Genomic DNA, 17,421 nt, shown 5'->3' with positions numbered 1-17,421 from the left:
AATGTAAGTTTTTGTTGTTGTGGGGCTGGGGTCACATGTCAGCCAGTCTGGGGCAGAGGATTACCGAAGTCATCAGGTTAGTGTCTGGGGCCCATATTGCATGTTGTGAGTGCATGATCTTGAATTCTGTATTTGTTATTTTTTTTCTATATTTGCCTGTATTGGCTGGCTTCCCAGCATGTTATTCCTCTTGCTGTATAGTACAGTCAAGCTCACTTAAATGAGTAACTGATAAAAGAATAAAACGTTTGAGAATTACATCTCCACGCACAAATCCCATCTCTATCTTTTCCGAAGATGGCCGTCCCTGTTAAATGAATAAAACATTTAAATGAATTACCGTCTCAATCTGGGATACTTAAAAAGGAAAATTCCTGTTAACAAAAAAAAATCAGAAACAGAAAACCGTGCAAAAAAATGACTTGTAAGCTTTATTTAATCTGCAGAGGCGGCAAAGCAATTTGGTGTTGAGATGAAGTTGGCAAATTGTTTGAGCTTGGCTTTTGTAATGTGTTGATTGCTTTCTACACGGTGCAGACTGCCTGTTATCATGGACATACGAACCAACAGGGGTCATGCAGTGTGTGGGTTATGATGGTCATTACCTTCCCTCCAAAGTAGAAACTGAACAGATATCAACTGGAGAATGTGAAGTCTATTGATTCAGCCAGTGTTCTCAATTGGCAGTTACGAAAATCTGATAGCGGCCATCATGATGGGTCATTGAATAAATGTACCATGTGACGTGGCAGTAAGCCACACAGATCAGGACGATCCCAGGTCTGACCTTCAAGAATAGCTCTTTGCTTTAATACAATTAAATAAACTTAACTAGTATCTTTTTTGTCTCTCTTCAGCTGTTGACTGTGGACCACTACCAGTTTTACTGAACACAGTGCGAGATCCAGCTGATAACACAACCTATGGAAGTACAGTTGTGTACCAGTGCCAAGTTGGCTATGTGCGTCTGAGAGGAAACACCACATCGGTCTGCTCTGCCCAGAGACAGTGGGAAGGAGCAAACCTGGAATGTAAAGGTCGGTGCTCCAGAATGTTTCTAAGTTAAACTAAGACCATATGTAAATAGAGTCCCAGCAGTGACTCTGATTTTCTCCCACTTGAGTCAAACATAACTCCTGCATCAATGTTTCCATTTAACTGTGTGACACTCATGAAGGAAATTAATATCCAGATTTGCACATTCCTTTTTTTACATAGAATTACATAGAATGTACACCATTCGGCCCAACTGGTCTGTGCCGGTGTTTATGCTGCACACAAGCCTCCTCCCACCCATCTTCATCTCACCGTATCAGCATAACCTTCTCAAAAGCAAAATACTGTGGATGCTGGAAATCTGAAATAAAAATAGCATAACCTTCTATTCCTTTTCTCCCTCGTGTTCATCTAGCTTCCCCTTGAATGCACCTATGCTCTTCACCTCAACCACTCCATGTGCTAGCGAGTTCTACATTCTAAGCACTCCCTGGGTAAAGAAGTTTCTCCTGAATCCCCTATTGGATTTATTGGTGACTATCTTATATTTATGGTGCCTAGTTTTGGTCTCCCCTAAAAGTGGAAGCATCTTCTCTACGTTTATCCTCTCAAACGCTTTCATAACCTTAAAGACCTTTGCTTTCTCTTTTCTAGAGAAAAGAGCCCCAGCCTGTTCAATCTTTCCTGATCTGTATAACATCTCAGTTCTGGTATCATCCTTGTAAGTCTTTCTTGCACCTTTACCAATGCCTCTATATCATTTCCATAATATGGAGACCAGATGAAGGGTGTTCTAACCAAGGTTTTACACAAGTTTAACATAACTTCTCTGCTTTTCAATTCTATCCCTCTAGAAATGAAATTTGCAGGAATGAAATTATTACATGTGTCAGGTCAATCTTGGGCAAATCCAGTTTGGGTCTGTGTACCAGTGGCTGAACCATACTAACTTATAATATGTTATGGTGAGCCCACTGGGACCAAATAGATTAACTAGTAATCACTTTTGAATTTAAAATCATAATGAAAAGCAACGGCTCTGAGAAAAATAAGACTCACGTGATGTCACTGAAATATGCTCTGTATTCTGTGCATCATTTATATTCATAAATATGTATATTTCCAAATTTTCATTTATTGTAATACTACGCATTAAGTAGTTAAGCTAAATGGAATAAACACAGTGAAGTGCAGTCGAATATGAATCATGTCCGACCAGTGACACTGACTGTAACCCATTTGCATTAGTCTCCTGCGGTGCTCACTGTGATCATAAATAATATCCTGCAGCTTCTCCTTAAACATCGGTTGCAACAAGAACGGTGAAGGTTAACAAAGTCCGAAAGCAGGGTTCAGCGCCATAGACGTGACACGTTTGGAATAATTAATAAAATGCCGAGTGCAAAGGTCAAGCAACTCACTGAAGGGCTGCATGCTCCGGAGGTTGTAAATTGTGGGCCCTATTTTCTAGTAAGAGTCATTTTTATGTTGACTTGGCACCAGTTAGAAAATGGCAGGCTTGAGTTGAACAGTTGTTTGAGAGATACACTTTCTGATACTGGTTTCATTCTTCAAGAAATCTTCATTACCAGTGGACTGAAAACATCTGTTGAGCCACTTATTGCTGTGCAGACCCAATAACACTGCCTGTTCTGATATTACTACATCATTGCACCACCTGCCCTGTAAGTCACAGTCCAAGAACTGGCTTGGATCAATATGTTTACTGACAGCTTTTTCATATGGTCGATATAATTCCCGCCTTACAATCAATGTTTGTGTTACTGATGTGTTACTAGACAATATGAACAACATTGCTGGCATGTGCCACATGTCACAGAATGATAGTCCCCACCATTTATGGGGGTACGTTCATGCAAACGGGATTTGCCCGCTACACGCATTGCCAGGTATAAAGGGAAGGAGTCGCACAACACCAGGTTATAGTCCAACAGCTTTATTTGAAATCACAAGCTTTCGGAGCTTTGCTCCTTCCTCACCTGACGAAGGAGCAAAGCTCCGAAAGCTTGTGATTTCAAATAAAGCTGTTGGACTATAACCTGGTGTTGTGCGACTCCTTACATTTGTCCACCCCAGTCCATCACCGGCATCTCCACATCAGGTATAAAGGGGCAGCGCCATGTCAGTCCTCTACTATGTACTGTAGATCACCACTGAAGAAACCAAACAAGACTGCGTGCAAAAAACTAGCTTTATTTCAGTGGTACAAACTGTAATTCTACACCACTTATAGGGGATTAGGAGGATTTAAGTACACAAAAGGTAATTGGACTTTAACGAGGTGCTATTTAATTAAGATCTTGCATTCAGTGCACCTTAACAAGGTGCATGCTGGTGCGTGTGAACAGCTGCTACTGCACGTAATAAACAGAGCTACAGACGCTGTAACCAGCAACTTTGAAATTGACGTTAATGCAAATAGTTAATAGGTGGTGCTTTTTGGCCGATGTAAGTGACTTCTCATTTTATAAGTGGACATTTTAAGTGGTGGGGGCTGAGTTATATTTCTATAGCATTCTAGAGACGTGAAAGGAATGTTAGCATTTGTAACATTTTTACTGAAGTTCAGAAGTATCTCCTAATATGACAGAGCACGATTTGCCCTCTGCAGCAAATCAGAATCCTGAAGCCCAAGAGGATTAAAGGCAACCATCACATCTCCCAACAATCAAGCTTTGGATATGAGGATTCCATCACCTAAGTACCGAATCTCCCAACTGAAGACTGCAGAGGTGGTTGTGAGTCCCCACACTGCAGAGCCAGCACAGAAACCACCCTGGCTACAGTGCGTCTGCTGTGCACTGTGGGGAAAGTTTATTTTGTGCGGGCTGGTAGTACATGCCCTAAATTCGCAGGCACCAAATGTTTCCTTTGTCGCAGTAGCACAATATTTGGGTAGAAAGAAAAGAAAGAGACATGCATTTGTAAGCGGCTTTTATGACCTCAGGACACCCCATTGTGGTTTACGATGAAGTACTTCTGAAGTGTAGTCACTGTTGTAATGAGGAAACAAAAGTAATTTAGAATGATTTGCGTTTGTCTCTCCTCAGCTGTTGACTGTGGATCACCACCAGTTTTACTGAACACAGTGCGAGATCCACCAGGCAACACAACCTATGGAAGTACAGTTGTGTACCAGTGCCAGGTTGGCTATGTGCGTATGAGAGGAAGCACCACATCAGTCTGCTCTGCCCAAGGACAGTGGGAAGGAACAAACCTGGAATGTAAAGGTTGGTGCTCCAGAATGTTTCTAAATGATATTCACACTAAAATAATAGGCAAATAATGGTCTCAGCAGTGACTCCACAATTGTGGTTTTTCTTTCATCCAATTTTTCTTCCACTTGAGTCAAACTTCCAAATAATCCCTACATTAATTCTTCATTGTATTTATGTGCGGGATATCTAATGTCAACATTGCTCAGTTGGGTAACATTCCCACTTGATTGTGGGTTGAATTCCCGCTGCGGTTTTGAGTACATGATTTAATGGAGTGTTACATTGTTGGAGATGCCATCTTTCAGAAGGGACATTAAAGTGAGGCCCTGTTCACCTGTTCAGATGGAGACTCAAAATCCCCTGACACTTTTCAAATAAAAGTAGGGAGTTTCTTCCAGTGTCCAGGCCAAGATTTCTCCCTCAACCAAGGAAGTTAACTGGACATTCATCTCATTGTATTTTGTGGGTCTTGCTTTGTGCAAATTGGCTGGTATGGAGGTCCACTTTCTGTATTTCAGAAATTCACCAGTGCACACAAAAGTAATTTAAAATGACCTTGGTTTGTGTCTCTCCTCAGCTGTTGACTGTGGATCACCACCAGTTTTACTGAACACAGTGCGAGATCCACCAGGCAACACAACCTATGGAAGTACAGTTGTGTACCAGTGCCAGGTTGGCTATGTGCGTGTGAGAGGAAACATCACATCGGTCTGCTCTGCCCAAGGACAGTGGGAAGGAACAAACCTGGAATGTAAAGGTTGGTGCTCCAGAATGTTTCTAAATGATATTCACACTAAAATAATAGGCAAATAATGGTCTCAGCAGTGACTCCACAATTGTGGTTTTTCTTTCATCTAATTTTTCTTCCACTTGAATCAAACTTCCAAATAATCCCTACATTAATTCTTCATTGTATATATGTGAGGGATATCTAATGTCAACATTGCTCAGTTGTGGAGCATTCCCGCTTGATTTTGGGTTCAAGTCCCACTGCGGATTTGAGTACATAATTTAATGGAGCGCTACGTTGTTGGAGATGCCATCTTTCAGAAGGGACATTAAACAGAGGCCCTGTCCACCTGTTGATATGAAGACAAAAAATCCCCTGACACTTTTCCAAAAAAAAAGTAGTGAGTTTCTCCTAGTGTCCAGCCAAGATTTCTCCCTCAACCAAGGAAGTTAACTGGACATTCATCTCATTGTATTTTGTGGGTCTTGCTTTGTGCAAATCGGCTGCTCTATTTGCCAACATAACAATGACTGCACTTCATCAGCAATAGGGGACATAACCTTAAAAAAAAAATTTAATTCGCCATAACACCCAAATATATTCTAAAATAACTTGGATTTGCCTCTCCTCAGCTGTTGACTGTGGACCACCACCAGTTTTACTGAACACAGTGCGAGATCCACCAGACAACACAACCTATGGAAGTGCAGTTGTGTACCAGTGCCAGGTTGGCTATGTGGGTATGAGAGGAAACACCATATCAGTCTGCTCTGCCCAAGGACAATGGGAAGGAGCAAACTTGGAATGTGAAGGTCAGTGCTCCAGAATGTTTCGAAATCTGAGTTAAACTAAGACTATGTAAATAGTGTCCCAGGTGTGACTCTGCATTTGTGATTTTTCTTTCATCTAATTTTTCTTCCACTTCAGTCAAACCTCCATATAATCCCTACATTAATTCTTCATTGTATATATGTGAGGGATATCTAATGTCAACATTGCTCAGTTGTGGAGCATTCCCGCTTGATTGTGGGTTCAACTCCCACTCCGGTGTTGAGGATATAATCTAATGGAGTGCTGCATTGTTGGAGATGTCATCTTTCAGAAGGGACATTAAACCGAGGCCCTGTTCAGATGGAGATGAAAAATCCCCTGACACTTTTCAAAGAAAAGTAGGAAGTTTCTCCCAGTGTCCAGGCCAAGATTTCTCCCTCAACCAAGGAAATTAACTGGACAATCAACTCATTGTATTTTGTGGGTCTTGCTTTGTGCAAATTGGCTGCCCTATTTGCCTACATAACAACAATGGCTGCACTTCATCAGCAATAGGGGACATAACCTAAAAATTACAGCCAGGAGTGAAGTTAGGAAACACTTCTATACGCAAAGGGTGGTAAAAGTTTAGAACACTCTTCCGTTCATGCTAGCACAATTGTTAATTTTAAATCTGAGATTGATAGATTTTTGTTAACCGAAGGTATTAAGGGGTATGGGGCTAAGGTGGGTATATGGAGTTAGGTCACAGATCAGCCATGATCTCACTGAATGATGGTACAGGTTCGAGGAGCTAAATGGCCTACTCCTGTTCCTATGTTCCTAATACATGTGAAGTCGTTCAAGATGCTTCTGAAAAAGAAAGATTTGCATTTATGTAGCGCCATTCATGACCTCAGGATGTCCCAAATCGCTTTACAGCCAATGAAGTACTTTTGAAGTGTAGTCACTGTTGTAATGTCGGAAACGCGACAGACAATTTGCGCACAGCAAGCTCCCACAAACAGCTATGTGACAATGACCAGATAATCTGTTCTAGTGCTGTTGGTTGAGGGTTAAATGTTGGCCAGGACACAAGGAGAACTCCCCTGCCCTCCTTTGAAATGGAGCCATGGGATCTTTTACATCCACCTGAGAGGGCAGACGGGATCTCGGTTTAATGTCTCACCTGAAAGATGGCACCTATTTGAGTGGAGCACTTTCTCAGTAATGCACTGGAACGCCAGTCATGCGGTGAATTGTTAATTTACCTCATAGTGTTCGTTCACCACACAATAATTTAGGATGTATTGGGTATGTTAAAAACTTCAATGCATAGGTGGGACCAGAGACATAGCTTTTAATTATAAACATACAACGAAATAATCTTATGCAATTTGTCTCTCCTCAGCTGTTGACTGTGGACTACCACCCGTTTTACTGAACACTGTGCGAGATCCACCAGATAACACAACCTATGGAAGTACAGTTGTGTACCAGTGCCAGGTTGGCTATGTGAAAGGAAACATCACATCAGTCTGCTCTGCCCAGGGACAGTGGGAAGGAGCAAACCTGGAATGTAAAGGTCAGTGCTCCAGAATGTTTCTAAATTATATTCACACTAAAATAATAGGCAAATAATGTCTCAGCAATAGCTTTACAGTTGTGATTTTTCTCTCCTCTAATTTCTTCCACTTGAGTCAAACTTCCAAATAATTCCTACATTAATTCTTCATTGTATTTAAGCGAGGGATATCTAATGTCAACATTGCTCAGTTGGGTAGAATGCCTGCTTGATTGTGGGTTGAAGTCCCACAATTTGAGTACGTAATCTAATCGAGTGCTGCATTGTTGGAGATGCCATCTCTCAGAAAGGACATTAAATTGAAGCCCTGTCCACCTCAACAGATAGACATGAAAAAGCCCCCTGACACTTTTCAAAGAAAATTAGGGAGTTTCTCCCAGTGTCCAGGCCAAGATTTCTCCCTCAACCAAGGAAATTAACTGGACATTCATCTCATTCTATTTTGTGGGTCTTGCTTTGTGCAGATTGGTTGCCATATTTGCCTACATAACAACAATGAGTGCACTTCAAAAGTAATATGTATAAAGCATTTCAAGATGCATCTGAAAAAGAAAGAAAGACTTGCATTTATATATTGTGCCTTTCATGACCTCAGGATGTCCCAAAGCTTTACAGCCAATGAAGTACTTTTGAAGAATAGTCACTGTTGTAATGTAGCTAATACGGCAGACAATTTGTGCATAACAAGCTCCCACAGAAAGCAATCAGATAATGACCAGATAATCTTTTTTAGGTGTTGGTTGTGGGATAAATATTGGCCAAGACGCCGGTGAGAACTCCCCTTCTCTTCAAAATAGTGCCATGGGATTTTTTTACAACCACCTGAGCGGGCAGATATGGGGTCTTGATTTAATGTCTCATCCAAAAGACGGCATCTCCGAGAGTGCAACGCCTACTCAGTAATGAACTGGAGCCATCAGTCATGTGGTGAAGTTGAAAATTTACCCCATAGTGTTCATTTACCACACGATAATTTTGGATGCATTGTGTATGCTATAAACTTCAGTGCAAAGATGGGACCAGAAACATAGCTTTTAATTTTAAATTCAACAACGTACAGCAAAATAATCTTATGCGATTTGTCTCTCCTCAGCTGTTGACTGTGGACCACCACCGGTTTTACTGAACACAGTGCGAGATCCACCAGGCAACACAACCTATGGAAGTACAGTTATGTACCAGTGCCAGGTTGGCTATGTGCGTGTGAGAGGAAACATCACATCGGTCTGCTCTGCCCAAGGACAGTGGGAAGGAGCAAACCTGGAATGTAAAGGTCAGTGCTCCACAATGTTTCTAAATCTGAGTTAAACTATGACTATATGTAAATAATGTTCCAGATGTGACTCTGCATTTGTGATTTTTCTCTTTAATTTTTCTTCCACTTGAGTCAAACTTCCAAATAATCCCTACATTAATTCTTCATTGTATTTATGTGAGGAATATCTAATGTTAACGTTGCTCAGTTGAGTAGCATTTCCACTTGATTGTGGGTTCAGGTCCCACTGCGGATTTGAGTACATAATTTAATGGAGTGCTGCATTGTTGGAGATGCCGTCTTTCAGAAGGGACATTAAAGGGAGACCCTGTCCACCTGTTCAGATGGAGTCTAAAAATCCCGTGACACTTTTCAAATAAAAGTAGGGAGTTTCTCCCAGTGTCCAGGCCAAGATTTCTCCCTCAACCAAGGAAATAAACTGGACATTCATCTCATTGTATTTTGTGGGTCTTGCTTTGTGCAAATTGGCTGCCATATTTGCCAACATAACAACAATGGCTGTACTTCAAAAGTAATATGTCTAACGCCTTTCAAGATGCTTCTGAAAAAGAAAGAAAGACAGACTTGCATTTATATAGCACCTTTCATGACCTCAGGACATCCCAAAGCGCTTTACAGGCAATGGAGTACTTTTGAAGTGTAGTCACTATTGTAATGTAGGAAACGCGGCAGCTAATTTGCGTACAGTAAGCTCCCACAAACAGCAATGAGATCATGACCAGATAATCTGTTCTTTTGTTGTTGGTTGTGAGATAAATATTGGTCAAGACACCGGTGAGAACTCCCTGCTCTTCGAAATATTGCCATGGGTTCTTCTATGTCCACCTGAGGGCAGATGGGGCCTCGGTTTAATGTCTCATCCGAATGTCAGCACCTCCAGTAGTGCAGCACTCCCTCAGTCCTCACTGGAGTATTAGCCTAGATCTTGTGCTCAAGTGCCTGGAGTGGGATAAGGAAAATATAAATGTAAATGGGAAGGGGCAATTCTGGAATGTAAAGGTCTGTGCTCCAGAATGTTTCTAAATCTGCCTTAAATTAAGATAATATGTCAATACTGTCCCCGCGGTGAATAGATTTGGAATTCTTTACCCCAAAAAGCTGTGGAGGCTGAGTCATTGAATACATTCAAGGCCGAGTTAGACAAATTTTTGATCAGCAAGGGTGGGAAAGTGGAGTTGAGGTAAAAAATCGGATCAGCCATGATCTCATTAAATGGCGGAGCAGGCTCGAGGGGCCGAATGGCTTCCTCCTGCTCCTAGTTCTTATAGTCTTATCGATGAGGTTGTTCAGTCTGTGTACCTAAGGATGACTGTTGTCAGTCCACTGATGACCTGTTGAGCGGAACCAACACTAACTCTGGCAGATGTAAAAGTGTTCAATTGGGTCAGCCCCATCATGTTAATCTTCATCATGTTTTAAAAAGGTTACTTCTCTGACGTTTACATAGATTTATATAGAATATACTGCAAAGAAACAGGCCATTTGGCCCAACAGGTCCACGCCGATGATTATGCTCTACACGTGCCTCCTCCCACCCTACTTCATCTACCCCCCATCAACATACTATTCCTCTTTCACTCATCTAGCTTCCCCTCAAATGCATTTATGCTCTTCGCCTCAACTACTCCTTGTGGTAACGAGTTCCACATTCTCACCACTCTCTGGGAAAAGAAGTTTCTCCTGCATTCCCTATTGGATTTATTACTGACTATCTTATAATTTCCCTAGTTTTGGTCTTCCCCACAAGTGGGAACATTTTCCCAACATCTACCCTATCATAATAAAGATCTCCATCAGGTCACCCCTCAGTCTTCTCTTTTCTAGAGAAAAGAGCCCCAGCCTGCTCAATCTTTCCTGATAGGTATAACCTCTCCGTTCTTGTATCATCCTAGTAAATCTTTTTTATACCTTCTCCAATTCCTCTATATCCTTTTTATAATATGGAGACCAGAACTGTTCACAGAACACCAAATGTGGTCTAACAGAGGTTCTATACAAGTTTAACATAACCTCTCAGCTTTTCAATTCTATCCCTCCTAGAAATGAACCCCAGTGTTTGTTTACTTTTTTTAGTGGCCTTATTAACCTGCGTCGCTACTTTTAGAGATTTGTGCACCTGTACCCCAGATCCATCTGTTTCTCCACCCCATTTAGACATTTACGTGGCCCTCTTATTCTTCCTACCAAAATGTACCACCTCACACTTATCCAAAATAAGCATGCTACTTTACCCAGAATATTAACATTTGTAACAGAGCCTATTAAATGGTCTGTTCTGTTTGCTTAGCAAAACAAGAAATTAGGTTATCTTAGTCAGACTTACTCACGATGTGCTGACTTTAACAAAAAGAGCAACATCGTGGCCCTCCATTTAATGTTTATTTCTGATAGCACAAATACCTTCTTGTACCATTTTCTAGTGTAAATAGTATTTTCCATCAAAGATTTAGTTAACATTAGACTGGGTATCCAGATATCTGCTCTGGTGGTGTACGAGAAAAGTTCAGCTACAAAACTCCTATTGCTCTTTTCAGGCAAAATTTGGAATTTTGACAACTTATTCACAATATTTAATCACAGTATTGCTGGTACTTAATTCATCATTAGGAGATTGGAGCAGGTATGGAGGTCCAGTTTCTGTTTTCCCGAAATTTATCAGTGCACACACAAGTAATTTAAAACGACTTGGGTTTGTCTCTCTTCAGCTGTTGACTGTGGACCACCACCAGTTTTACTGAACACAGTGCGAGATCCACCAGGCAACACAACCTATGGAAGTACAGTTGTGTACCAGTGCCCGGTTGGCTATGTGGGTATGAGAGGAAACACCACATCGGTCTGCTCTGCCCAGGGACAGTGGGAAGGAGCAAACCTGGAATGTAAAGGTCAGTGCTCCACAATGTTTCTAAGTTATATTCACACTAAAATAATAGGCAAATAATGTCTCAGCAATAACTTTACATTTGTGATTTTTCTTTCATCTAATTTTTCTTCCACTTGAGTCAAACTTCCGAATAATCCCTACATTAATTCTTCATTGTGTTTATGTGAGGGATATCTAATGTCAACATTGCTCAGTTGTGGAGCATTCCCGCTTGATTGTGGGTTCAAGTCCCACTGCGGATTTGAGTACATGATTTAATGGAGCGCTACGTTGTTGGAGATGTCGTCTTTCAGAAGGGACATTAAACCAAGGCCCTGTCCACCTGTTCAGATGGAGATGAAAAACCCCCTGACACTTTTCAAAAAAAAAAGTAGGGAGTTTCTCTCAATGCCCAGGCCAAGGAAATTATTCTCCTTCAACCAAGGAAATTATCTCATTGTATTTTGTGGGTCTTGCTTTATGCAAATTGGCTGCCCTATTTGCCTACATAACAATGATTGCACTTCATCAGCAATAGAGGACATAGCTTAAAAATTAGAGCCAGGACTTTCAGGAGTGAAGTTAGGAAACACTTCTACACACGAAGGATGGTAAAAGTTTCGAACTCTCTTCCGTGATGCTAACACAGTTGTTAATTTTAAATCTGAGATTGATAGATTTTTGTTAACCGAAGATATTAAGGGATATGTGGCTAAGGCGGGTGTATGGAGTTCGGTCACAGATCACCCCATATCCCTTAATATCTTTGGTTAAGGCGGGTATATGGAGTTAGGTCACAGATCAGCCATGATCTCATTGAATGGCGGTATAGGCTCGAGGGGCTAAATGGCCTACTCCTGTTCCTATGTTCCTAATATGTTTAAAGCATTTCAAGATGCTTCTGAAGAAGAAAGACTTGCATTTATATAGTGCCATTCATGACCTCAGGACGTCCCAAATTGCTTTATAGGCGATGAAGTACTTTTGAAGTGTAGCCACTGTTGTAATGTAGGAAACGCGGCAGCCAATTTGCACACAGCAAGGTCTCACAAACAGCAACGAGATAATGACTAGATAATCTGTTTTTTAGGTGTTGGCCGTGGGATAAATATTGGCCAAGACACGGGGGGAGAGTTCTGCAGCTCTTCTTGAATATATAGCTCCACGGGATCTTCTACGTCTACCTGTGAGGGCAGACGGGGCCTCGGTTTAACGCCTCATCTGACGGATGGCACCTCAGAGAATGCAACGCTCCCTCAGTACTGCACTGGAGCGTCAGTCATGCAGCGAAGATGAAAATTTACGCCAGTGTTCATTCGCCACACGATAAATTAGGACGTATTGAGTATGTTATAAACTTCAGCGCAAAAGTGTCACCAGAAACATGGCTTTTAACTTTAAATTTAACAACATACAGCAAAATAATCTTATGCGATTTATCCCTCCTCAGCTGTTGACTGTGGACCACCACCAGTTTTACTGAACACAGTGCGAGATCCACCAGGCAACACAATCTATGGAAGTACAGTTGTGTACCAGTGCCCGGTTGGCTATGTGCGTGTGAGAGGAAACATCACATCAGTCTGCTCTGCCCAAGGACAGTGGGATGGAGCAAACCTGGAATGTAAAGGTCGGTGCTCCACAATGCTTCTGAACGATATTCACACTAAAATAATAGACAAATAGGGCAGAATTTTAACTTTGAAAAATGGGTGGGTTGGGGGCATTTAAAATCCCAACAATTTCAGACCCGCCCATTTCTGGTTTTAACCGGGCCGGGACGAGGAGGCGGGCAACCAACCCACACCCAGGAGGCAGGTTGGGCACTGAAACCTTTCAAGGAGGCTGCGGGCCTCCATTTTGAAAGGCTTTGCGATTTCAACCACTGGGTGCTGGGATTCCCGGTCCTCCTCCTTCATGCCACGTGAGAGGAGGCGAGAAGGCCCGAAACTGCAGTTAAGTCCCTTTCTGGCACAGCTTGTGGGCCCGGAGGAGCAGGAGTGCTTCCCCCAAGTCCAACAAGCCTACCCATGCAGACCCCCCCATAACGATCGCGGACCCCACCCACTGCAAGGATCGCGGACCCCCACGATGACCCCCGATCCCGACCCCCAACAATTGTGGATCACCGCGATGAGCCCCCCACCCCACTTCGGTGACTGACCCCCAGTCCCTCCCCCCATGACTGACTCCTCTGATGGCTGACTACCCCCCCCCGTAACCCCCATGCCCATCGATGCCCACTGGTGCTCCAATGCCCTTCGGTGCCCACCTGTCCTATCTTACCCCCCCCCTCCCCATCCGTTCAATCAGAGACTTACCTGAAGACTTAACTTCTCATGTCCTCATCCTTGCTCTGCTCCCGTCCAACTGAGACTAGCCTGTCAATCAGGCCGGCCAGTCGGATGGCAAACCGACAAACAAAAATAAAAGACATCCTTACGTCAAAATTGTAAGGGCTTGCGGGAAACCCGTACTTCCGAGTTTCACGTCTGCAAATCGACCCCCGTGCTCCGGGTCAAAATCCTGGCTAAAATGTCTCAGCAGTGACTCTACATTTGTGATTTTTCTTTCATCTAATTTTTCTTCCACTTGAGTCAAACTTCCAAATAATCCCTACATTAATTCTTCATTGTATTTGTGTGAGGGATATCTAATGTCAACATTGCTCAGTTGGGTAACATTCCCGCTTGTTTGTGGGTTCAAGTTCCACAATTTGAGTAGATGATTTAATGGAGTGCTGCATTCTTGGAGATGCCGTCTTTCAGAAGGGACATTAAACCGAGGCCCGGTTCACCTGTTCAGATGGAGACTCAAAATCCCCTGACACTTTTCAAATAAAAGTAGGGAGTTTCTCCCAGTGTTCAGGACAAGATTTCGCCTTCAACCAAGAAAATAAACTGGACAATCATCTCATTGTATTTTGTGGGTCTTGCTTTGTGCAGATTGGTTGCCATATTTGCCTACATAACAACAATGAATGGACTTCAACAGTAATATGTGTAAAACATTTCACGATGCTTCTGATAAAGGAAGAAATACTTGCATTTATATGGCGCCTTTCATGACCTCAGGACGTCCCAAAGCTTTACAGCCAATGAAGTACTTTTGAAGAATAGTCACTGTTGTAATGTAGCTAATATGGCAGACAATTTGCGCACAGCAAGCTCCCACAGAAAGCGATGTGATAATGACTAGATAATCTTTTTTGATGTGTTGGTTGAGGAATAAATGTTGGCCAAGACACCGGGGAGAACTCCCCTACTCTTCTTCAAAATAGGGCCATGAGATCTTTTATGTCCACCCGAGAGGCAGATGGGGCCACGTTTTAACGTCTCATTCAAAAGACGGCACCTCCGAGAGTGCAACGTTCCCTCAGTAATGAACTGGAGCGTCTGTCAAGCGGTGAAGGTGAAAATTTACCCCATAGTGTTCATTTACCGCACGATAATTTAGGAAGCATTGGATATGTTATAAATTTCAGTGCAAAGATCGGACCAGAAACAGCTTTTCATTTTAAATTCAACAACATGCAGCAAATTTATCTTATGCGACTTGTCTTTCCTCAGCTGTTGACTGTGGACCACCACCGGTTTTACTGAACACAGTGCGAGATCCACCAGGCAACACAACCTATGGAAGTACAGTTGTGTACCAGTGCCCGGTTGGCTATGTGCGTGTGAGAGGAAACACCACATCGGTCTGCTCTGCCCAAGGACAGTGGGAAGGAGCAAACCTGGAATGTAAAGGTCAGTGCTCCACAATGTTTCTAAATGATATTCACACTAAAATAATAGGCAAATAATGGTCTCAACAGTGACTCCACAATTGTGAATTTTCTTTCATCTAATTTTTTCTTCCACTTGAGTCAAACTTCCAAATATTCCCTACATTAATTCTTCATTGTATTTATGTGCGGGATATCTAATGTCAACATTGCTCAGTTGGGTAACATTCCCACTTGATTTTGATGTGGAGATGCCGGTGATGGACTGGGGTTGACAATTGTAAACAATTTTACAACACCAAGTTATAGTCCAGCAATTTTATTTTAAATTCACAAGCTTTCGGAGACTTCCTCCTTCCTCAGGTAAATGTACCTGAGGAAGGAGGAAGTCTCCGAAAGCTTGTGAATTTAAAATAAAATTGCTGGACTATAACTTGGTGTTGTAAAATTGTTTACACTTGATTTTGGGTTGAAGTCCCACTGCGGTTTTGAGTACATGATTTAATGGAGTGTTACATTGTTGGAGATGCCATCTTTCAGAAGGGACATTAAAGTGAGGCCCTGTTCACCTGTTCAGATGGAGACTCAAAATCCCCTGACACTTTTCAAATAAAAGTAGGGAGTTTCTCCCAGTGTCCAGGCCAAGATTTCTCCCTCAACCAAGGAAGTTAACTGGACATTCATCTCATTGTATTTTGTGGGACTTGCTTTGTGCAAATTGGCTGGTATGGAGGTCCACTTTCTGTATTTCAGAAATTCACCAGTGCACACAAAAGTAATTTAAAATGACCTTGGTTTGTGTCCCTCCTCAGCTGTTGACTGTGGATCACCACCAGTTTTACTGAACACAGTGCGAGATCCACCAGGCAACACAACCTATGGAAGTACAGTTGTGTACCAGTGCCAGGTTGGCTATGTGCGTGTGAGAGGAAACATCACATCAGTCTGCTCTGCCCAAGGACAGTGGGAAGGAGCAAACCTGGAATGCAAAGGTGTGTGCTCTCGAATGTTTCTAAGCCTGATTCAAACTAAGAGAAGTCGATATGTATAAAATGTCACAGCGGTGACTGCATTTCTGCTGTTTGGCACAAGTCAAATCCTACCTAATTCTTGCATTACTGTTTCAGTCTCTGTGTGACCTTGATGTGAAGGAAATTTAGTATCTACATTTGCGCATTATGCAGGGAGTACAAGTACGATTCATTACGACTAATTACGGATGAGGTAATAATATCCAAATCAAGCTATTATAAAATTTCAATGCTCCAGAAATTGCTGGAACGACGCACCTGAATTGGATTTTATTCCCTCACCCTTCAGGTTGTATTATTTTTGCGCCACAAATTGCTGGAAGTGCGAGCTGGTAATAGGTCAGTGAAGTCAACGAGGCATCTGGGACCTACTGACCATCTGGTCTAATAGTCTATCACCTTAACCAATGAGATTTAAGGATAGAGAAAGAAACAGAGGAACGACAGAGAAGGAAATCAGGCGAATTAGAGTTAAATCAGGTGCAGAAAGAGAAATAAAGAGTGGGAAAGAAATATTGGATTGAGAGAGAGAAAAAAAAGGGACAGAAAGGAAAAGAAAGAAAAAAAAAATTAAAATTTAAAAGCCCTCCAGGAACAATTTACTACCTGCAGGAGTGAGACTCCGCAGTTTCAATTGTTCCCTTTCTGTGCCTCCAAGTTTGAGTTTCATGTCCGGACCATAAATTACGTCATTAATTGGGTCCTTACGATGTGAAATACCAGCCCTAAATTCCTGTGGCGAGATTCATTCGTATTTACGGCACAAATCCAGCAATTTCTTGACACTCGGGGAGGTTGAGGGCGAGCTCCCGTTTTCGCGAAGCTCGCAGCGGAGCGGCGCAAATTGTCCAGAAATTTGTGGCGACTCACAAGGCACGGCGTGGCTCTTCCTCGCCACAGATTGCTGGGTTTTTTTACACACGAATAATGGCAGGTACCGCAAACTCACCGTTATTTTTCCAAACTAAACCCAATAGGGAATTCAGGAGAAACTTCTTTGACCAGATAGTGGCTAGAATGTGGAACTCGCTACCACAAGGAGTGGTTTAGGCGATTGCCATAGATTCCTTGAAGGGGAAGCTAGATAAGCACATGAGAGAGAAAGGAATAGAAGGATATGTTGATAGGATGAGATAGAGAGGTGGGAGGAGGCTCATGTGGAGCATTAACTCCAGCACAGACTAGTTGGGCTGAATGGCCTGTTTCTATGCTGTAAATTCTGTG

General features: G+C 42.3%; 1 protein-coding gene across 6 annotated transcripts in view; it reads left to right on the top strand.

The window, feature by feature from the left end:
* The window catches only part of susd1 (sushi domain containing 1), an 84,447-nt gene that overhangs the window by 11,251 nt on the left and 55,775 nt on the right, over nt 1–17,421 (top strand). For 4 of the 6 annotated variants that reach the window (XR_010962759.1, XM_067983583.1, XM_067983582.1 and 1 more), the window contains exons 6-15: nt 858–1,037; nt 4,068–4,247; nt 4,813–4,992; nt 5,598–5,777; nt 7,127–7,300; nt 8,394–8,573; nt 11,282–11,461; nt 12,890–13,069; nt 15,009–15,188; nt 15,979–16,158. Coding sequence is in view for 5 of the 6 variants with exons in the window: in XM_067983583.1 (XP_067839684.1) it covers nt 858–1,037; nt 4,068–4,247; nt 4,813–4,992; nt 5,598–5,777; nt 7,127–7,300; nt 8,394–8,573; nt 11,282–11,461; nt 12,890–13,069; nt 15,009–15,188; nt 15,979–16,158 (1,794 nt within the window). In the remaining variant the exon portion in view is untranslated. The remainder of the gene's footprint in view (nt 1–857; nt 1,038–4,067; nt 4,248–4,812; nt 4,993–5,597; nt 5,778–7,126; nt 7,301–8,393; nt 8,574–11,281; nt 11,462–12,889; nt 13,070–15,008; nt 15,189–15,978; nt 16,159–17,421) is intronic. The other 2 variants (XM_067983585.1, XM_067983586.1) reach the window with 2 other exon arrangements.

This window comes from Heptranchias perlo, chromosome 4, assembly GCF_035084215.1.
Source record: "Heptranchias perlo isolate sHepPer1 chromosome 4, sHepPer1.hap1, whole genome shotgun sequence".
Classification (NCBI taxonomy): Eukaryota; Metazoa; Chordata; class Chondrichthyes; order Hexanchiformes; family Hexanchidae; genus Heptranchias; species Heptranchias perlo.
The sequence above is the reverse complement of the archived record's forward strand: the minus strand, read 5'-3'. Positions and strand labels throughout refer to the sequence as shown.